General features: G+C 54.3%; 3 protein-coding genes across 3 annotated transcripts in view; 2 read left to right on the top strand and 1 right to left on the bottom strand.

Moving 5' to 3' along the window:
- Window positions 1-17,935, bottom strand: part of LOC121542129 (short transient receptor potential channel 5-like) — a 45,555-nt gene extending 27,620 nt beyond the window's left edge. Inside the window, exons 1-2 of the mRNA XM_041851608.2 lie at window positions 17,369-17,935; window positions 253-687 (exon numbers count right to left, since the gene is read on the bottom strand). Coding sequence (XP_041707542.1) covers window positions 253-642 — 390 coding nt within the window. The 5' untranslated portion in view covers window positions 643-687; window positions 17,369-17,935. The remainder of the gene's footprint in view (window positions 1-252; window positions 688-17,368) is intronic.
- On the top strand, window positions 1,029-2,180 carry LOC123481995 (36.4 kDa proline-rich protein-like). Its single transcript, XM_045207946.1, has one exon. The coding sequence runs from the start codon at window positions 1,029-1,031 to the stop codon at window positions 2,178-2,180; it is 1,152 nt and encodes a 383-aa protein (XP_045063881.1).
- On the top strand, window positions 5,068-5,853 carry LOC123481994 (protein TRACHEARY ELEMENT DIFFERENTIATION-RELATED 7A-like). The gene has a single exon (XM_045207945.1). The coding sequence runs from the start codon at window positions 5,068-5,070 to the stop codon at window positions 5,851-5,853; it is 786 nt and encodes a 261-aa protein (XP_045063880.1).
- Window positions 17,936-23,650: the final 5,715 nt, after the last annotated feature.

Genomic DNA, 23,650 nt, shown 5'->3' with positions numbered 1-23,650 from the left:
TGAAGTAAAAGTAAGAGTTGTCAAAAATATAAATAGTAAAGTAAAGTACAGATACCCAAAAAAACTACTTAAGTAGTACTTTAAAGTATTTTTACTTAAGTACTTTACACCACTGCTTACATAACATATACATGACCTTTATAGCATATACATAACATGTAACCTGTCTGTCACATCATGCTAATTGGGCTACAGTAAGGACCTTCTAGGCCTAGGTAACTAGCTGAAATGTGCTCCTAAGGTCCTCCTTACCTGTTTCTCTCTGCTGGGCCTGCGGTGGGACAGCAGCAGCTCCACGGCCCCCACCACCTCCTTGCGGATGGCGTAGAGCAGCGCGTCGCCCACGTGCACGCCGTGGTTGAGCAGCAGCTCCATCACCTCCAGGTTCTCGTTCTCGATGGCGATGAGCAGCGCACTGCGCCCCAGCGGGTCCAGGCAGTTCACATTGATATTGTAGTAGATCTCCGCCTCCTGCAGGGCCAGCTTCACCCCGGCATAGTCACCCTTCTCCACCGCCGTCAGGTACGCCCGCTCCTCCGCTGACAGCTCCGCTTCCGCCCGCACGATCTGCAGTGGGATGCGGTCGCGGTACGGCGAGTAGCTCGCCTTCTTGTAGTACAGCTGGGCCATGGAATTCATCATGTGCACACGGTCAGTGTCACTCACGACCTACTGGGAGATTGGAATCTGGGGCCAAACAAAAAACAGCATGGGTTCGTTTTGTTCTCCACATATTACACAGTAGGATAGTGTTGATAGTATAGTATAGTAGGGCAGTGTTGATAGCCTAAAAGGCTCTGTATGGTCAATCCGTATTCTGCAATGGCCATACAGCATTTACTGTGATAAGGGCTCCGCAGAAGTAAGAGCAAACATACTTTTTGCACTTCGCAGAGCAGCGCAGAGCTGTTGTGAAGGAAGATGTCAAGGAAGTGAGTTTGTGGTTATACAGGACCTCCTGCCCTCACCTACCGTCAACCAATCATGTTAATGCGTAGCTATAAGCAGCCCTCCGCATTGTTACAGCAATGCGGTACGGAGCTCAATTTGCAAGAGTTTTGTTTTTCTCCAGGAAACTGACTGCAGAGGGGAAGAAGCCTATAGGTGGAGGAACTAGTGGGGCCCCTCTGCCACCCCACCGCCACCCCCTCATCCCCGCTCTGCCACCCCACCGCCACCCCCTCATCCCCGCTCTGCCACCCCACCGCCACCCCCTCATCCCCGCTCTGCCACCCCACCGCCACCCCCTAATCACCCCTCTGCCACCCCACCGCCACCCCCTCATCACCGTTCTGCCACCCCACCGCCACCCCCTCATCCCTGCTCTGCCACCCCACCGCCACCCACTCATCACCCCTCTGCCACCCCACCGCCAACCCCTCATCACCGCTCTGCCACCCCACTGCCACCCCCTCATCACCGCTCTGCCACCCCACTGCCACCCCCTCATCACCGCTCTGCCACCCCACCGCCACCCCTCATCACCGCTCTGCCACCCCACTGCCACCCCCTCATCACCGCTCTGCCACCCCACTGCCACCCCCTCATCACCGCTCTGCCACCCCACTGCCACCCTCATCACCGCTCTGCCACCCCACTGCCACCCCTCATCACCGCTCTGCCACCCCACCGCCACCCCCTCATCACCGCTCTGCCACCCCACTGCCACCCCTCATCACCGCTCTGCCACCCCACTGCCACCCCTCATCACCCCTCTGCCACCCCACCGCCACACCCTCATCACCGCTCTGTCACCCCACTGCCACCCCCTCATCACTCCTCTGCCACCCCACCACCACCCCCTCATCACCGCTCTGCCACCCCACCGCCACCCCCTCATCACCGCTCTGCCACACCCTAATCACCCCTCTGCCACCCACTGCCACCCCCTCATCACCGCTCTGCCACCCCACTGCCACCCCCCTAATCACCCCTCTGCCACCCCACCGCCACACCCTCATCACCGCTCTGCCACCCCACCGCCACCCCTAATCACCCCCTCTGCCACCCCACTGCCACCCCCTCATCACTCCTCTGCCACCCCACCGCCACCCCCCTCATCACCGCTCTGCCACCCCACTGCCACCCGCTCATCAACACTCTGCCACCCCCTAATCACCCCTCTGCCACCCCACTGCCACCCCCTCATCACCGCTCTGCCACCCCAGTGCCACCCCTAATCACCCCTCTGCCACCCCACCGCCACCCCTCATCAACGCTCTGCCACCCCACCACCACACCCTCATCACCGCTCTGCCACCCCACCGCCACCCCCTAATCACCCCTCTGCCACCCCACTGCCACCCCATCATCACTCCTCTGCCACCCCCTACTCACCACTCTGCCACCCCACCGCCACACCCTCATCACTCCTCTGCCACCCCACCGCCACCCCCTAATCACCCCTCTGCCACCGCACTGCCACCCTCTCATCACTCCTCTGCCACCCCCTAATCACCACTCTGCCACCACACCGCCACCCCCTAATCACCACTCTGCCACCCCACCGCCACCCCCTCATCAACGCTCTGCCACCCCACCGCCACACCCTCATTACCGCTCTGCCACCCCACTGCCACCCCCTCATCACTCCTCTGCCACCCCACCGCCACTCCCTCATTACCCCTCTGCCACCCCACCGCCACCCCTTCATCACCCCTCTGCCACCCCCTAATCACCCCTCTGCCACCCACTGCCACCCCCTCATCACCACTCTGCCACCCCACTGCCACCCCGCCACTCCCTCATCACCGCTCTGCCACCCCACTGCCACCCCCTAATCACCCCTCTGCCACCCCCACCGCCACCCCTCATCAACGCTCTGCCACCCCACCACCACACCCTCATCACCGCTTGCCACCCCACCGCCACCCCCTAATCACCCCTCTGCCACCCCACTGCCACCCCCCTCATCACTCCTCTGCCACCCCTAATCACCACTCTGCCACCCCACCGCCACACCCTCATCACCGCTCTGCCACCCCACCGCCACCCCCTAATCACCCCTCTGCCACCCCACTGCCACCCCTTCATCACTCCTCTGCCACCCCCTAATCACCACTCTGCCACCACACGCCACCCCCTAATCACCCTCTGCCACCCCACTGCCACCCCCTCATCATTCCTCTGCCACCCCCTAATCACCACTCTGCCACCCCACCGCCACCCCCTCATCAACGCTCTGCCACCCCACCACCACACCCTCATCACCGCTTCTGCCACCCCACCGCCACCCCCTAATCACCCCTCTGCCACCCCACAGCCACCCCCTAATCACCCCTCTGCCACCCCTCATCAACGCTCTGCCACCCCACCGCCACCCCCTAATCACCCCTCTGCCACCCCACTGCCACCCCCTATTCACCCCTCTAACACCCCACCGCCACACCCTCATCACCCCTCTGCCACCCCACTGCCACCCCCTAATCACCCCTCTGCCACCCCACCGCCACCCCCTCATCAACGCTCTGCCACCCCACCGCCACACCCTCATCACCGCTCTGCCACCCCACCACCACCCCCTAATCACCCCTCTGCCACCCCAACACCACACCCTCATCACCCATCTGCCACCCCACTGCCACCCCCTAATCTCCCCTCTGCGACCCCCACTGCCACCCCCTCATCAACGCTCTGCCACCCCACCGCCACCACCTCATCACCGCTCTGCCACCCCACCGCCAACCCCTAATCACCCCTCTGCCACCCCACTGCCACCACCTCATCACTCCTCTGCCACACCCTCATCACCGCTCTGCCACCCCACCGCCACCCCCTAATCACCCCTCTGCCACCCCACTGCCACCCCTTCATCACTCCTCTGCCACCCCCTAATCACCACTCTGCCACCACACGCCACCCCCTAATCACCCCTCTGCCACCCCACTGCCACCCCCTCATCATTCCTCTGCCACCCCCTAATCACCACTCTGCCACCCCACCGCCACCCCCTCATCAACGCTCTGCCACCCCACCACCACACCCTCATCACCGCTCTGCCACCCCACCGCCACCCCCTAATCACCCCCTCTGCCACCCCACAGCCACCCCCTAATCACCCCTCTGCCACCCCTCATCAACGCTCTGCCACCCCACCGCCACCCCCCTAATCACCCCTCTGCCACCCCACTGCCACCCCCTATTCACCCCTCTAACACCCCACCGCCACACCCTCATCACCCCTCTGCCACCCCACTGCCACCCCCTAATCACCCCTCTGCCACCCCACCGCCACCCCCTCATCAACGCTCTGCCACCCCACCGCCACACCCTCATCACCGCTCTGCCACCCCACCACCACCCCCTAATCACCCCTCTGCCACCCCAACACCACACCCTCATCACCCATCTGCCACCCCACTGCCACCCCCTAATCTCCCCTCTGCGACCCCCACTGCCACCCCCTCATCAACGCTCTGCCACCCCACCGCCACCACCTCATCACCGCTCTGCCACCCCACCGCCAACCCCTAATCACCCCTCTGCCACCCCACTGCCACCACCTCATCACTCCTCTGCCACCCCCTAATCACCACTCTGCCACCCCACCGCCACCCCTCATCAACGCTCTGCCACCCCACCGCCACACCCTCATCCCCGCTCTGCCACCCCACTGCCACCCCCTCATCACTCCTCTGCCACCCCACTGCCACCCCCCTCATCACCCCTCTGCCACCCCACCGCCACCCCTTCATCACCCCTCTGCCACCCCCTAATCACCCCTCTGCCACCCACTGCCACCCCCTCATCACCACTCTGTCACCCCACTGCCACCCCCTAATCACCCCTCTGCCACCCCACCGCCACACCCTCATCACCGCTCTGCCACCCCACCTGCCCCCCTAATCACCCCTCTGCCAACCCACTGCCACCCCCTCATCACTCCTCTGCCACCCCACCGCCACCCCCTAATCACCGCTCTGCCACCCCACCGCCAACCCCCATCACCCCTCTGCCACCCCCTAATCACCCCTCTGCCACCCCACTGCCACCCCCCTCATCACCGCTCTGCCACCCCCTGCCACCCCCTAATCACCCCTCTGCCACCCCACCGCCACCCCCTCATCAATGCTCTGCCACCCCACCACCACACCCTCATCACCGCTTTGCCACCCCACCGCCACCCCCTCATCACTCCTCTGCCACCCCCTAATCACCACTCTGCCACCCCACCGCCACCCCTCATCAACGCTCTGCCACCCCACCGCCACACCCTCATCACCGCTCTGCCACCCCACCTGCCCCCTAATCACCCCTCTGCCACCCCACTGCCACCCCCTCATCACTCCTCTGCCACCCCACAGCCACCCCCTAATCACCCCTCTGCCACCCCACCACCACCCCCTCATCAACGCTCTGCCACCCCACCGCCACCCCCTAATCACCCCTCTGCCACCCCACTGCCACCCCCTCATCACCGCTCTGCCACCCCACTGCCACCCCCTAATCACCCCTCTGCCACCCCACCGCCACACCCTCATCACCGCTCTGCCACCCCACCGCCACCCCCTAATCACCCCTCTGCCACCCCACTGCCACCCCCTCATCACTCCTCTGCCACCCCACCGCCACCCCCTCATCACCGCTCTGCCACCCCACTGCCACCCCCTCATCACCCCTCTGCCACCCCCTAATCACCCCTCTGCCACCCCACTGCCACCCCCTCATCACCGCTCTGCCACCCCACTGCCACCCCCTAATCACCCCTCTGCCACCCCACCGCCACCCCCTCATCAACGCTCTGCCACCCCACCACCACACCCTCATCACCGCTCTGCCACCCCACCGCCACCCCCTAATCACCCCTCTGCCACCCCACTGCCACCCCATCATCACTCCTCTGCCACCCCCTAATCACCACTCTGCCACCCCACCGCCACACCCTCATCACTCCTCTGCCACCCCACCGCCACCCCCCTAATCACCCCTCTGCCACCGCACTCGCCACCCTCTCATCACCCTCTGCCACCCCCTAATCACCACTCTGCCACCACACCGCCACCCCTAATCACCACTCTGCCACCCCACCGCCACCCCCTCATCAACGCTCTGCCACTCCCACCGCCACACCCTCATTACCGCTCTGCCACCCCACTGCCACCCCTCATCACTCCTCTGCCACCCCACCGCCACTCCCTCATCACCCCTCTGCCACCCCACCGCCACCCCTTCATCACCCCTCTGCCACCCCCTAATCACCCCTCTGCCACCCACTGCCACCCCCTCATCACCACTCTGCCACCCCCACTGCCACCCCCCGCCACCCCCTCATCACCGCTCTGCCACCCCACTGCCACCCCCTAATCACCCCTCTGCCACCCCACCGCCACCCCTCATCAACGCTCTGCCACCCCACCACCACACCCTCATCACCGCTTGCCACCCCACCGCCACCCCCCTAATCACCCCTCTGCCACCCCACTGCCACCCCCTCATCACTCCTCTGCCACCCCCTAATCACCACTCTGCCACCCCACCGCCACACCCTCATCACCGCTCTGCCACCCCCACCGCCACCCCCCTAATCACTCCTCTGCCACCCCACTGCCACCCCTTCATCACTCCTCTGCCACCCCTAATCACCACTCTGCCACCACACGCCACCCCCTAATCACCCCTCTGCCACCCCACTGCCACCCCCTCATCATTCCTCTGCCACCCCTAATCACCACTCTGCCACCCCACCGCCACCCTCATCAACGCTCTGCCACCCCACCACCACACCCTCATCACCGCTCTGCCACCCCACCGCCACCCCCTAATCACCCCTCTGCCACCCCACAGCCACCCCCTAATCACCCCTCTGCCACCCCTCATCAACGCTCTGCCACCCCACCGCCACCCCCTAATCACCCCTCTGCCACCCCACTGCCACCCCCTAATCACCCCTCTAACACCCCACCGCCACACCCTCATCACCCCTCTGCCACCCCACTGCCACCCCCTAATCACCCCTCTGCCACCCCACCGCCACCCCTCATCAACGCTCTGCCACCCCACCGCCACACCCTCATCACCGCTCTGCCACCCCACCACCACCCCCTAATCACCCCTCTGCCACCCCAACACCACACCCTCATCACCCATCTGCCACCCCACTGCCACCCCCTAATCTCCCCTCTGCGACCCCCACTGCCACCCCCTCATCAACGCTCTGCCACCCCACCGCCACCACCTCATCACCGCTCTGCCACCCCACCGCCAACCCCTAATCACCCCTCTGCCACCCCACTGCCACCACCTCATCACTCCTCTGCCACCCCCTAATCACCACTCTGCCACCCCACCGCCACCCTCATCAACGCTCTGCCACCCCACCGCCACACCCTCATCCCCGCTCTGCCACCCCACTGCCACCCCCTCATCACTCCTCTGCCACCCCACTGCCACCCCCTCATCACCCCTCTGCCACCCCACCGCCACCCCTTCATCACCCCTCTGCCACCCCCTAATCACCCCTCTGCCACCCACTGCCACCCCCCTCATCACCACTCTGTCACCCCACTGCCACCCCCTAATCACCCCTCTGCCACCCCACCGCCACACCCTCATCACCGCTCTGCCACCCCACCTGCCCCCTAATCACCCCTCTGCCAACCCACTGCCACCCCCTCATCACTCCTCTGCCACCCCACCGCCACCCCTAATCACCGCTCTGCCACCCCACCGCCACCCCCATCACCCCTCTGCCACCCCCTAATCACCCCTCTGCCACCCCACTGCCACCCCCTCATCACCGCTCTGCCACCCCCTGCCACCCCTAATCACCCCCTCTGCCACCCCACCGCCACCCCCTCATCAATGCTCTGCCACCCCACCACAACACCCTCATCACCGCTTGACACCCCACCGCCACCCTCATCACTCCTCTGCCACCCCCTAATCACCACTCTGCCACCCCACCGCCACCCCCTCATCAACGCTCTGCCACCCCACCGCCACACCCTCATCACCGCTCTGCCACCCCACCTGCCCCCTAATCACCCCCTCTGCCACCCCACTGCCACCCCCTCATCACTCCTCTGCCACCCCACAGCCACCCCCTAATCACCCTCTGCCACCCCACCACCACCCCCTCATCAACGCTCTGCCACCCCACCGCCACCCCCTAATCACCCCTCTGCCACCCCACTGCCACCCCCTAATCACCCCTCTGCCACCCCACCGCCACCCCCTCATCAACGCTCTGCCACCCCACCGCCACCCCCTCATCACTCCTCTGCCACCCCCCTAATCACCACTCTGCCACCACACCGCCACCCCCTAATCACCCCCTCTGCCACCCCACTGCCACCCCCTCATCACTCCTCTGCCACCCCCTAATCACCACTCTGCCACCCCACCGCCACCCCCTCATTAACGCTCTGCCACCCCACCGCCACACCCTCATCACCGCTCTGCCACCCCACCGCCACCCCTCATCACCCCTCTGCCACCCCACAGCCACCCCCTAATCACCCCTCTGCCACCCCACCGCCACCCCCTCATCAACGCTCTGCCACCCCACCGCCACCCCCTAATCACCCCCTCTGCCACCCCACTGCCACCCCCTAATCACCCCTCTGCCACCCCACTGCCACCCCCTAATCACCCCTCTGCCACCCCCACCGCCACCCCTCATCAACGCTCTGCCACCCCACCGCCACCCCTAAACACCCCTCTGCCACCCCACTGCCACCCCCTCATCACTCCTCTGCCACCCCCTAATCACCACTCTGCCACCCCACCGCCACACCCTCATCACCGCTCTGCCACCCCACCTGCCCCCTAATCACCCCTCTGCCACCCCACTGCCACCCCCTCATCACTCCTCTGCCACCCCACAGCCACCCCCTAATCACCCCTCTGCCACCCCACCACCACCCCCTCATCAACGCTCTGCCACCCCACCGCCACCCCCTAATCACCCCTCTGCCACCCCACTGCCACCCCCTAATCACCCCTCTGCCACCCCACCTTCACCCCTCATCAACGCTCTGCCACCCCACCGCCACCCCCTCATCACTCCTCTGCCACCCCCTAATCACCACTCTGCCACCACACCGCCACCCCTAATCACCCCTCTGCCACCCCACTGCCACCCCCTCATCACTCCTCTGCCACCCCCTAATCACCACTCTGCCACCCCACCGCCACCCCCTCATTAACGCTCTGCCACCCCACCGCCACACCCTCATCACCGCTCTGCCACCCCACCGCCACCCCCTCATCACCCCTCTGCCACCCCACAGCCACCCCCTAATCACCCCTCTGCCACCCCCACCGCCACCCCCTCATCAACGCTCTGCCACCCCACCGCCACCCCCCTAATCACCCCTCTGCCACCCCACTGCCACCCCCTAATCACCCCTCTGCCACCCCACTGCCACCCCCTAATCACCCCTCTGCCACCCCACCGCCACCCCCTCATCAACGCTCTGCCACCCCACCGCCACCCCCCTAAACACCCCTCTGCCACCCCACTGCCACCCCCTCATCACTCCTCTGCCACCCCCTAATCACCACTCTGCCACCCCACCGCCACACCCTCATCACCGCTCTGCCACCCCACCTGCCCCCCTAATCACCCCTCTGCCACCCCACTGCCACCCCCCTCATCACTCCTCTGCCACCCCACAGCCACCCCCCTAATCACCCCTCTGCCACCCCACCACCACCCCCCTCATCAACGCTCTGCCACCCCACCGCCACCCCCTAATCACCCCTCTGCCACCCCACCACCACCCCTCATCAACGCTCTGCCACCCCACCGCCACCCCCTCATCAATCCTCTGCCACCCCCTAATCACCACTCTGCCACCACACCGCCACCCCCTAATCACCCCTCTGCCACCCCACTGCCACCCCCTAATCACCCCTCTGCCACCCCACCGCCACCCTCATCAACGCTCTGCCACCCCACCGCCACCCCTCATCACTCCTCTGCCACCCCCCTAATCACCACCTCTGCCACCACACCGCCACCCCCCTAATCACCCCTCTGCCACCCCACTGCCACCCCCTCATCACTCCTCTGCCACCCCCTAATCACCACTCTGCCACCCCACCGCCACCCCCTCATTAACGCTCTGCCACCCCACCGCCACACCCTCATCACCGCTCTGCCACCCCACCGCCACCCCCTCATCACCCCTCTGCCACCCCACAGCCACCCCCTAATCACCCCTCTGCCACCCCACCGCCACCCTCATCAACGCTCTGCCACCCCACCGCCACCCCCTAATCACCCCTCTGCCACCCCACTGCCACCCCCTAATCACCCCTCTGCCACCCCACTGCCACCCCCTAATCACCCCTCTGCCACCCCACCGCCACCCCCTCATCAACGCTCTGCCACCCCACCGCCACCCCCTAAACACCCCTCTGCCACCCCACTGCCACCCCCCTCATCACTCCTCTGCCACCCCCTAATCACCACTCTGCCACCCCACCGCCACACCCTCATCACCGCTCTGCCACCCCACCTGCCCCCCTAATCACCCCTCTGCCACCCCACTGCCACCCCCTCATCACTCCTCTGCCACCCCACAGCCACCCCCTAATCACCCCTCTGCCACCCCACCACCACCCCCTCATCAACGCTCTGCCACCCCACCGCCACCCCCCTAATCACCCCTCTGCCACCCCACTGCCACCCCCTAATCACCCCTCTGCCACCCCACCTTCACCCCCTCATCAACGCTCTGCCACCCCACCGCCACCCCCCTCATCACTCCTCTGCCACCCCCTAATCACCACTCTGCCACCACACCGCCACCCCCTAATCACCCCTCTGCCACCCCACTGCCACCCCCTCATCACTCCTCTGCCACCCCCTAATCACCACTCTGCCACCCCACCGCCACCCCCTCATCAACGCTCTGCCACCCCACCGCCACACCCTCATCACCGCTCTGCCACCCCACCGCCACCCCCTCATCACCCCTCTGCCACCCCACAGCCACCCCCTAATCACCCCTCTGCCACCCCACCGCCACCCCCTCATCAACGCTCTGCCACCCCACCGCCACCCCCTAATCACCCCTCTGCCACCCCACTGCCACCCCCTAATCACCCCTCTGCCACCCCACTGCCACCCCCTAATCACCCCTCTGCCACCCCACCGCCACCCCCTCATCAACGCTCTGCCACCCCACCGCCACCCCCTAAACACCCCTCTGCCACCCCCACTGCCACCCCCTCATCACTCCTCTGCCACCCCCTAATCACCACTCTGCCACCCCCACCGCCACCCCTCATCAACGCTCTGCCACCCCACCGCCACCCCTCATCAACGCTCTGCCACCCCACCGCCACACCCTCATCACCGCTCTGCCACCCCACCGCCACCCCCTAATCACCCCTCTGCCACCCCACTGCCACCCCCTCATCACTCCTCTGCCACCCCCTAATCACCACTCTGCCACCCCACCGCCACCCTCATCAACGCTCTGCCACCCCACCGCCACACCCTCATCACCGCTCTGCCACCCCACCACCACCCCCTAATCACCCCTCTGCCACCCCACCGCCACACCCCTCATCACCGCTCTGCCACCCCACTGCCACCCCCTCATCACTCCTCTGCCACCCCACTGCCACCCCCTCATCACTCCTCTGCCACCCCTCCGCCACCTTCTCATCATTCTGGTTCTCATTACCCACGCAGAGCCAGCGCTGTGGCCCCATGCAGCCCCGCAGGGCATGCCGTCTCTGGGGCTCCACTCACACACATCCATATTCATGGCACCACATGGAGAGGGAGTGGAGGCTTGGGGGTAGTGCACCGCACTGATCCCCTGCCAAATACACTCCTCCCAACCATGGATGGGAGGGAAGTTAGAGAAGGGGTTTCGAGGGGTGATGGAGAGAAATTGACATGAGATGTGTGCTTGCTTTTCCCTCAGCCTGGTCTTGCATGAGTGAGCCCCCTGCTTCAGGGGCTCTGCAGGAGATATGGGTCCTGCAGAGCCACGGGTGACAAAACACTCTCCCACTGTATTTTCTGCAGCGTGTGGATGGCTGGGTAGTTTAAGTGCTGCTGGTTGGAGCTTAATCTCCTGGGGACGGTGACTTTGGCAAGACTGTCACTATCTCAGGTACCTAGGGACCTGCTCAAATCACTTAGATTTGACAAACACAGTAAGGGGATTGGCCAGCCCAGCCAGAGAGGGTGGATATGTCTGTACATAAGCCAAGCTTGTTAGCCCCTGATCCCTTGGTAATTGAACCAACCATTGACTTAATCAATACAACTGAGCCACCCTTTGATGTGGCTGACATGCTGATGTTGACTCTGTCCTTGTGACACCAGTATTACATTCCCTCAGGTATAATGGAGACCGGAACTCTCCAAACACACAGTTTCATTCTTGGCAAGGAATCTCAAGGAGGGATACTCAGTTAGATTGTGTTCGCACCAAATTGTCACCTTGGAAATGCATTCCTGTGTCAGCTGTAAATGACGAGGAATATGTATAGTGACACCTAGTAAGACGTGCCCCAGAATACCAACAACAACCTCCATTTACACAAACTGGAGATTTGTAATAAATACAGCTATCATATCTAATACTAAGCAGTATTATTATTCCTTTGTGATAAGCTTTGATAGCAACGTTCCAACATGGCTGTTTACTGTGCTGAAACGCTCATGCTGTTCTATATCTCTTCAACAGACCAGGCTGGCGGCTGCAGTGCACAGACTGCACAGTTTTTCAATGTGAGCAAAAATTAGCATTAATGTGGGTGAACCAAGCCAAAGCCAACCTTATGCCCAGCTCTAGCATACATCCCCTATCTGTCCTTCTAACGGAGAGGACTAAAACCGCTCAAAGCAATTACATCAATCACCTCCTTTACAATCTCAATTCACATCCCTATAAAATATTAACTGATGATTGATGTCCTCTTACAGCATATTATTACTATTATAGTTATTGTTATATTGCTCCTTGTATACTGTAACATAATTACGCCACATGAATCTTGTAGGATGATTTTGTCTACAGTACAAGTTAAATGCTACAATTAGTGTTTGTGACCAGTGTGGTAAAGTGATGGGTGATATTAGGCTAAAGACCGTGAGGCATGGTATTGATCATCCCTGTTCATGTGCACAGCTTTTCATTACTGTGGTGACTGATGCAAAGACCACTAATCTGCACCACACCACACTTACCACAAGACAAATAGCCTACAATGGATTGGCTTCTCGGGGAGGTTTTTATTTTCTCTCTCATGTGCATTTCAACCATAGAGTTAGATAGAGGACTCATCTTTGGAACTACTTTAAATGGTAGGAGCCCTCAATGACAATGTCCATGCTAAAACAGGTTATATCCATCTAGAGTCCTCTATCTATCTCTATGATTTCAACCAACAACAAGACTGAGGGCAGTGCTGCTTCAATCATGTTAAATATATATCTACCATAATCACTAAGAACTCTACGCTCTTAGAAAAAAAAGGTGCTATCGGGAACCTAAAGGGGTTCTTCGGCTGTCCCCATAGGAGAACCCTTTGAATAACCATTTTTGGTTCCAGGTAGAACCCTTTTCGTTCCAGGTAGAACCCAAAAGGGTTCTACCTGTAACCAAAAAACAGTTATTTTATGGGGACAGCCGAAGAACCTCTTTGGAACCCTTTTGTCTAAGAGTGTATTTCTATACATAGAGACCACAGTAACATATGAAAATGACTTGATTGTTTTTCAAAACCCGAGACGAGGATATTCTATTAGCTGTGCAGGACGTGAGAAGCAAGGGAGATGAAATACATTAGGAAGTATAACGGAACCAGCTGTGGGCGCTCTTTAATGTCATGGTTAACGCCACCGATTCAGTGTACTTCTGAAGTTTTGTGAGCTGCTAGAGTGGCCCTGCCTGCCTGTAGGTGAAGGGAACCCACGGAGAGGACATGGATATTTCCTACCGATGCTTCATTGCTATGCCCAGCAATAGAATTGCACTCATTGATTAGATTGCATAAGAGTCGTCTCCTGACATTCAAACTAACATCCATATTTAAGATCAACACATTGTCTGTCTCCTGTTGGTCTTCCTCGTGGAGGTGAGGTGAGAAGGAGTAGGGAGAAAGGGAGCCGCTAATGCAGAGATACTCTGGTTCAGCTCATTCTGTCGGGGCTGGATACCTGGCACTTCATAAACCAGCTGCCGTAGAGCAAACACACTGGAGCTGCTGAAGGCTGGAGCATCCTCCCTGCTCCACTACAGTGCAGAGCTGTAGGGAGGCTCAGGCTGATTGGAAATCTAGCAGAGTGGGCAGTAATTAGGGATGTTTAATGTTGAGTTCAAATAAAGCTTGTGCAGCTCTATTTGCATATAAGGATTTCTTCACAAGTTGTAATTTAATGTTGATCTGAGCCTGAAAAGGAGAGGGACAACAGATAATCAACAGATAACACAAACGTATCATTGGGGGCTAGAAAAGCGAGTCCACTGGGGTGTGAAAAGGTCTGGTGTGGCGTCACAAACCGCAGTACTATTTATACCGCAGTACTATTTACACCGCAGTACTATCAGTACCCATTATAATTCAGAATATGTCACAGGAGCTGAGCCAACCAAAGACTGAACATCAAGTGTTGTTTAGAATGTTGAAAACAGTTTAAATAAAACTGTTTGCAGGAACTGCCTTCAATTGTGTTCATTTGTGTCAATCAATAGTCTGACATTTGATGAGTGAGACTTCTGGCTCCATCACCGTGAGGAGAACTACACATCTGGAAGTCAATTAGATACTGTATCTTGTCAATGACTGTGTCCCTAGTGGCATTAAGACTAACAACTACTGTCCAAACATCCAAACAACATTCATTTTAGAAATTGGATTGTGTCAGTCCAGGCTCAAGGGAGTCCTATATGTTTCAGGATGATTGTGTCAGTCCAGGCTCAAGGGAGTCCTATATGTTTCAGGATGAGTGTGTCAGTCCAGGCTCAAGGGAGTCCTATATGTTTCAGGATGATTGTGTCAGTCCAGGCTCAAGGGAGTCCTATATGTTTCAGGATGATTGTGTCAGTCCAGGCTCAAGGGAGTCCTATATGTTTCAGGATGATTGTGTCAGTCCAGGCTCAAGGGAGTCCTATATGTTTCAGGATGATTGTGTCAGTCCAGGCTCAAGGGAGTCCTATATGTTTCAGGATGATTGTTTCAGTCCAGGCTCAAGGGAGTCCTATATGTTTCAGGATGATTGTGTCAGTCCAGGCTCAAGGGAGTCCTATATGTTTCAGGATGATTGTGTCAGTCCAGGCTCAAGGGAGTCCTATATGTTTCAGGATGATTGTGTCAGTCCAGGCTCAAGGGAGTCCTATATGTTTCAGGATGATTGTGTCAGTCCAGGCTCAAGGGAGTCCTATATGTTTCAGGATGATTGTGTCAGTCCAGGCTCAAGGGAGTCCTATATGTTTCAGGATGATTGTGTCAGTCCAGGCTCAAGGGAGTCCTATATGTTTCAGGATGATTGTGTCAGTCCAGGCTCAAGGGAGTCCTATATGTTTCAGGATGATTGTGTCAGTCCAGGCTCAAGGGAGTCCTATATGTTTCAGGATGATTGTGTCAGTCCAGGCTCAAGGGAGTCCTATATGTTTCAGGATGATTGTGGCAAGTGTCAGATGAAGTAACACAATTAAATTCAGCAGGATGAATGTGCTTTTAATGCTGAAGCAGACACAGAGAACTTGTTTACTGCATCTCAGACATGATGGGAGGGAGAGAGAGAGAGAGAGAGAGAGAGAGAGAGAGAGAGAGAGAGAGAGAGAGGGGGGGGAGAGAGAGAGAGAGAGAGAGAGAGAGAGAGAGAGAGAGAGAGAGAGAGAGAGAGAGAGAGAGAGAGAGAGAGAGAGAGAACGAGAAAGAAAGAAAGAGGGAGAAGTAGAGAAGGAGAGAAGGAGGAGGAATCCACCAGAAGCACCGTGAGAAATGGAAATATCCCGCTCGACTGTGTGTGACTCGTCCACACTTCCTACCGCTGGGACATTGTTTCTCACAGCCCATCAACTGGGTTAGGCACAAAGCTGGTATTTAGCAAGATTATTTCCTCTGTGCTGTCAACAATTACTCTAATTATTATCACCACAATGCTAATATTCCTCTTCAGAGAGATGACTTATCCTAAACACTATTTTCTCCAATCGTCACCTACTGTTGGGTTCATTTTTCCACCCACGTTAGAGTGAACTCTGTGTGGTGCATCCGACGCGGACAGAGAATTATTACTAGGGTTGCAAAGGGAGGGTATATTACTGGACATTTAAGGAAGTTAACCAGTAAACTACTAGAATGTTGGTATCTTTTAAGGATTTTATGTAATCTACATCTAGTGGCCCTTTTGGGTACTGCAGATTATCACAGCTGTCTGTAATTATCTCTGGCTCTCTCTCTGGCCTTATCACATGTAAAAAATATGAAATAATTAAATAAGATGATTTTAAAATGAAACATAGAATGACAAAGCTGTAAATCATTATTCTAAATATACCATAAATTTAGTGAATACCGTTGGTGTTTAATCCCTAATTGGAAAAACACATCAATTTCACGTGAACACATGTGAAGTGTTACAGAAACACATGTTTTAATGTGATCACATGTGAAGTTAAAACCCTCTCAACACACTGTGGTGTTTTTACAGTGAGTGGGATAATTGTCTGTGGTAAGAGAGGTTTACTGGTAAACTAGTATAGATGACGTCCCATGTTTAGATCTCAGCAATAAGGGATGTATCAATAACACAGGGCTGATGATTTCCACAGAGACACACAATCTATTTCAACTAGAATGGTAGACCATTGTTCCCTTTTCTGCATTAATGATGGATTTAGGTAGCCTTTTCCTCCAGTCGAAGGACCAAATCGCCCTCTAGTGGCCTCATGGGTGGAATGTTATTAATATATTTCAGAATCTCATAATTAATTAACTTTCTTTTTTTTTACTGCAGAAAATCCAGTGTTTCTATGTCAAACGGTTTTGTTATATTTCACTCTTCTGTGATGTATATAAAGTGTAATATTGGGATTCAAACGCAAAATTGAATACATTTCAACTCCATATTTGACATGGTACAGGTGTCTTATTTTTATATAAACCCAAAACCATGTGTGTGAGGTGTATACTTTTGTTTCAAAGTAGATTTGTTTAAGACTAACAAGAAACACTCGGTGGGACTCTGATTTAGCCCACTGCAGTAATTTAACATAGCTGATTGATCTCCTGCAGATTAAATATGTACACTGAGCCACCATCTCCAGTGTGTCAGAGAGAGAAAGGCACACACCAGTCCCAACATTCACCCTGGAATCTGGATCATACTTAGTCTGACTATGGAGATGCAATGTTTACATATGGATTGAAAAGATCATGGGGAACTTACCTGATGCAGATATTCTACATTCTCTATTTCTTTGTGTTTCCCCACCAGTCTGTCCCTTTCCTGGTTACCTCTAGATCGTTTTTTTAATGGTGATTGGGTAGTCCTATTAGAATTGGTGGGAGTCTTATCCAATCCTCATGGTCGGTGGCTGTGGCTCCAAGAGACATCTCTTAGCTCCCATCATGGAGCAGAGAACTCTAATCAGGAACAGGGAAGGCTGATTACCCAGAATCTCCATCCCTATCCTCCTCCCCACTGTGGGGAAAAAGAACAAGAGCACCGCTGATTATCCAGGAGGTTTTCTCTGGCATCCTGTGCTCAGACAAGAGACTGATAAATGGCTGGGTGGCTAGCTCTGTTCTGTTATCCTGCATTCGTCTCTCCCAACACAGGTTGCAGTGTTCCGCTCACTCCTCCCTGATTGGTGTAGCGGCAGGGCCGGGGGCTCGCTGTGCGTTTGCCGTGGTTGTCATGGTGTCGAGCAGAGTGTGGTCACAGTGGCGGCTGCGGCGGATGCACTTCTCCAACCCCTCTCTGTCTCTGTCAAAACTGCCAGCTCCTCCACTCCTGCTGTCTGTCTGTCCTCACCTCAGACTCCCCTCTTTGGTGCTTTGCTTTCTCTCTCTTTTCTCTCTCTCTCCTTTCTCAACCCTCCCTCCCTCTCTCCCTCCTCCCCGTCTCCCCTCCTTATCACTGCTGCACCAGCCTCCTCTCCCCCACCCATTCATCTTCAGTATCTGCTTGTATAGTGGCTGTTGATGTCAGCTCTTCCCTCCCTGCTCCCCAAATTGCAGGTGAAATTTGTCATCCGAGGCTAATCAAGGATCAAGGGATTTGAAATGGCTTTACCCTCCCTGCCCGTCACCACCAATCCTGCAGAGTTTAGTCTCTACTTCTGCATTTGACCATTCTCATGCATAATCAATACATGAACCTGTATGGAGAGTAATGTGGGCTACCTTGTGTTGAATCTAACCAGACTGTAATTGCGCTACCCTAATTGTTTTCATTGAGGCCAGTCAACCACACCCAGTCGATAGAGTGATTAATTTAATTACTTGATGAATTAGAAAATCCTGTAATTAGAAATGGGCAATGTGGGTTAGTCATCCAAACAAGATGCAGCCTGGCCTGTGGCTAAACTCTCTTCCCCAATAGTGCTGTTTCCTCATGAATATCTCTGCTCCTTGATGGCTTGTGGGTCTGGACATCAATAATGTATACGATGGGTCTGTTCTCTAATTTATTCCCATATGAATAAATCCTGCATGATGTGGCTTTCCATGGTTGTCTTTGTTTGTCTGAGGCAGGAAACAATTGTCTCAGTAAACAAAGTGATTTGATGACAAACCTTGTTTCTTTTGTTTCCTCAGTACTGTCACCTCAGACTTCACTGTGGTGGGGGGGGGGGGGGGTTGCTTGGTCTTGGTTATGCAAGTTTGATTATTAGATTATTAGTTTGATTGTTATTTAAACTAGGCAAAAGACATGGCTCTATGTATTGTCAGGAAGAAAATCTGAGAGAGAGAGCGAGAGAGAGAGAGAGAGAGAGAGAGGGCGAGAGAGGGCGTGAGAGAGAGAGGGCGAGAGAGAGAGAGAGAGAGAGAGGGTGAGAGAGAGAGAGAGAGCTCTGCTCAATTCTGAGAGGGTGGGGACAAGAGATCATACTGCGACAATTGGCATATGCTGTCATGGGTACACAAAAGCTCTCCCTCATTTTCTCTAGTCTACACTGGTTTAGAGTAGTTGGTGTATCTGGGAATATTAAGCAGCTTGTGGCCAAAAGCAGAGCACACACATAGATTTTAGGAGGATAAGATTAAAAGTATCTTCTTATGTTGGACAAATGTCTATGTTGATTGTGAGCTATTATGGCACTGTCTGCTGGACCAATTATGTTTGTGTAATATGCCCACATGACTGAGCAATGATATACTTTTAGATAACCATTCCAAACCACAATGAACATTTTAGTCATTTAGCAGACGCTCTTATCCAGAGCGACTTACAGTTAGTGCATACATTATTTTTTTCATACTGGCCCCCCGTGAGAATGAAACCCACAACCCTGGCGTTGCAAACTGAGCTACATCCCTGCCGGCCATTCCCTCCCCTACCCTGGACAAACGGTGTGCCGCCCCATGGGTCTCCCGGTCGCGGCCGGCTACGACAGAGCCTGGATTCGAACCAGGATCTCTAGTGGCACAGCTAGCACTGCGATGCAGTGCCTTAGACCACTGCGCCACTCGGGAGACACAACAGAGAGTGGTATATCCATGAAGTCAGCACGGTGATGTAACCATGTATAAAAGGTCAACCTGCTAGGTAGGTCACAACCCGGCCACTGGCTAAATATATGTGAGTATATTCTACCAAACCCTCCATCTTGCTGATTTATAATCAGCAGATTCCGTTCCTCTTTGAGAGCTGATATCACAAAGGAAATGGAGGGGAGGGTGTAAAATGTTGGTTGTAAATTAAATTGTGCTCTGCAGCATCTCAAATCAAATAAAATGTTATTGGTCACATACACGTGTTTAGCAGATGTTATTGCGGATGTAGCGAAATGCTTGTGTTTCTAACTCCGACAGTGCAGTAATATCTAACAAGTAATATCTAACAATTTCACAACATATACCCAAGACACATAAATCTAAGTAAAGCAATGGAATTAAGAATATATAAATAAATATATGGACGAGCAATGTCAGAGCGGCATAGACTAAGATACAGTAGAATAGTATAGAATACAGTATATACATATGAGATGAGTAATGCAAGATATGTAAACATTATTAAAGTGACTAGTGTTCCATTTATTGAGGTGGCCAGTGACTGCCATGATAGCGTACAGAGCAAATGGACACTTTTCTCTCCGCTGTAGCACCTTCTTTGCCATGATACAGTTATTCAACATGATGTCAGTAGTGTTCTTTTTGATATGTATACTTAAATGAGCCGGCAACAACATGAAATACCATAATGCTGTTTCTTGTTTTACTGTAAGTCAAAGTCAAAGTCTCTTCAAATGGCATTTGAACTGTGATGTGCACTGGTTACCCAGGTTGCACTCTAGTGTGTACTGACCAAATAGGCCCCCAGGATTACAGACGGATACCCAGGCAATCTGGGGCGGTAATGACAGAGGGCCCAGGGATCAATAAAGCCATTACACACCCAGCTGTGGACAGCAGCTAGCGCACAGCACACACTACCGAAACATGCGCCCATGTCCTGGTAACCTCCCTGGTAACCTCCCAGTTAACCTAATGTAGCAGGCGTAAAATATATGCCTGAATCTACTGTAGATCCCCCCCACATGAAAAAATACTACAGTTTGCTATAGAATACTACAGTACCGGGTGACTTCCGGTTGGGCGATGTAAGAAGACGTGTTTGAGAGAGGTCCCCAATTAAACTTTTGTTTTAAAGATTTTACATGCCGCTGTTAGTTTTTCTGTTGATGTATCGGTTGATTATATTATTTTAATCATTTTTTATGGTACCATGAGCAAGACCAACCCGAAGAGAACTGCTATGACCAACACATCGTCGAAGGCCGAACCAACTACTCAAACACCGAAAATAGCCTGGTCTATGACCACGCTTTAATCTGAGCTAGCTAAACAAATAAGTAGCCTAAAAGAGTATAAGGCTTCCCTCATCATCGCTTCACTGGCAAACTTCCATTGACACCTTTTGAGAAACAGTCAACATGTTTGGGCTACACCTCACTACACTAGAAGGTTTCTCCACTGACAACACCGAGCGGACTGTCGAGCTAGAGGCAGCTGTCTCTCATATGAAAACGGCCAACATAGCTCTACTTTCCAAGGTAGATTCGTTAGAGAATTATACCAGAAGGAAAAATATCTGGATCGTTGAGACTGGAGGCAACCATGTGAAATTTGTCTCCGACATGCTGGTAGAAGTGATGGCCAACGGTGTCTTTGACAGGCCGCCGGAGCTCGACCGAGCGCACAGATACCTCGACCCCAAACCCAACTCAGGGGAGCGGCCTAGGACAAACCTAGCCCGCTTTCATCATTACCAAGATAAGGAACGTGCCATGCGCTGGGAGAGGGAGCATCAATCAAATTTCTGTGGCCAAAATATAAGATTCTACCCGGACCTGAGTGCCAACCTCGTGAAGAAACAAGCTGAATTCAAGGACATCAAAACCTGTCTCTACAAGAAGGGGATCAAGTTTCAGCTCCTACACCCTGCCCATCTTTGTGTCTTTTACGAGGGAGAGACCGTTATTTTTGACACACTGTCTGATTTATAGAGTAAAGTTGATCGAGGAAGGCTAGCAGCCGGCTGGCTAGCCATGGTGGGTGGAATATGTGGCTGGCTGGAAGGATCTTTTCCGTTTTGGAATGCTAATTTTTACTCTGTATCTTGAAAGCTTCAGGCATTAGTTTTCAGCTGGCAACGGACTGATTTTCATGACATTCACTTGGATATTACTTTTCACATGAAAGCAATGATATTTATTTTTTTCTCATTCTGGGAGCATCCGATGACATCTTTGTTTTATTTAGTTACATTTGACTGAGATTAGTGGCAACGTTAGCTATAATACATCACAATCAAATTGGCTGGCTAGCGGGAGCTGGCTGGACACACTTGACTATTTACTATCTGGCTGGCTAGCTAACGTCACATTTGTTTTGAAATGTATTTTTACATGGCAACAAGATGATTGCTTAATTCCAGGAGCACCAAGGGATATCTTTATTATGTCCATATTTGGCTGAGAAGATTTCAGACAGCAGGTACTTTTGGCTGACTTGCTAGCATGGCTAGCTACGCACAACAAAAACCAGAGAGCTCAAGCATTGACTGGGCCATTTGAATGTGGCGGTGGATTTAGCTAAGCACTTCTCCATAATTTTTAGCGGCTAGCTAGCTGAGATATAGCTTGACAACTACCTAGCTAGCTACATCTAGAATCAACTGAATGTAGACCTGTATCCATGTAAGTAACATTGGCTGACTAGTTTAGCTGGCACTAGTAACACATGTTAAATATCCAACGTCGGTTTATTGTGTTTTTGTTTGAACTAAGTTGCCGTTAGCTAGTCATTTACCTCGCTAAATAATATTTAATAATACTACAATCTCAGGATTTGACTCAGGTTAATTTCTTGTTTGCATTTGCTTTCATATGATAATAATATGCCATTTAGCAGACTCTTCTTTCCAAAGAGACTTACAGTCATGTGTGCATACATTTTTACGTATGGGTGGTCCCAGGGATCGAACCCACTACCCTGGCGTTACAAGCGCCATGCTCTACCAATTGAGCTACAGAGGACCACAATGATTCTAATGCCTTTGTTTGATTGAGTGGGTGTTTAGCTATATTTAGCTTTCGCCTCTACCAAGATTCACTGATGTTGGAATATTTTGGCCTCCGTGTTTGCGGGGTGCGTTCCCTGCTGTGGTCTTTGTGGTAGCGCTGCACCTGAGTTTCGTATTTCACTCCCTGTAGTTCCGAGCACGGGACGTGGCATGGAGATTGCCCCTTACACAACCCATGGACCAAAAGTCTTGACCAACAGAAGCATTTTATTTTGCTATTGCCGTCTGTTAAAGCTAATAGAGGATGTAGCTGATCGACTATTGACAGTGACACTGTTGATATATTTGAGTTTATTTAAGTTAAAATTATTTAAAACTGGCATTGTAAATAATTCTGTTCCTAATTGGGAGCCCTCTTGTGTAGGGTAAGTTAAGTGACAGATGGTTAACCGGGAGTCTGACCCTATTTGGGGAAGCCTGCAGTCCACCTTAGAGGCGAACATAGGACAGCGTTATTTTGTACTGCGTTTATTTTCTGTTATTTTGAGGGTTTTTGTCGGGGGAGTGGGGGGACGTTGTTTGCCTTCATTAATCATTTGATCGTTACACATTCTACTTCAACAGTATTTTGCGTACGTTTTCGGTACATGCTTTTTCTTTTGTCGCAAGATTTGATCGGTGGTCTTATACATGGTTTTCATCTCTATTCCAGTCTTAATTTAGTAATCTCAATTTTTAATGACTGGGAGTTGGGCGGTCAGCTATTAGGTTTACAAGCTGGAACGTCAAGGCAATGAACGGCCCGTTTTAAACGGGCTAGAGTCACACGGTTTTCTTTACGAGCATGGAGAAAAGGCTGGTCGACTTCTAGCTCATCAACTCAAGTGCAAATCTACCTCACAGCTGATCCCTCAAATTCACAACACCTTGGGTGTTTTAACAGTTAGTCCCACTGAAATCAATAATACTTTCAAA

The sequence above is a fragment of the Coregonus clupeaformis genome, chromosome 27 (genome assembly GCF_020615455.1).
Source record: "Coregonus clupeaformis isolate EN_2021a chromosome 27, ASM2061545v1, whole genome shotgun sequence".
Lineage (NCBI taxonomy): Eukaryota > Metazoa > Chordata > Actinopteri > Salmoniformes > Salmonidae > Coregonus > Coregonus clupeaformis.
Note: the sequence above shows the minus strand (reverse complement) of the source record. Positions and strands in the feature narration are given on the sequence as shown.

Excerpts from the sequence above, each read along its gene's own strand:
- LOC123481995 (XM_045207946.1), top strand. The coding sequence starts at position 1,029 with ATGCGGTACGGAGCTCAATTTGCAAGAGTTTTGTTTTTCTCCAGGAAA.
- LOC123481994 (XM_045207945.1), top strand. The coding sequence starts at position 5,068 with ATGCTCTGCCACCCCACCACCACACCCTCATCACCGCTTTGCCACCCC.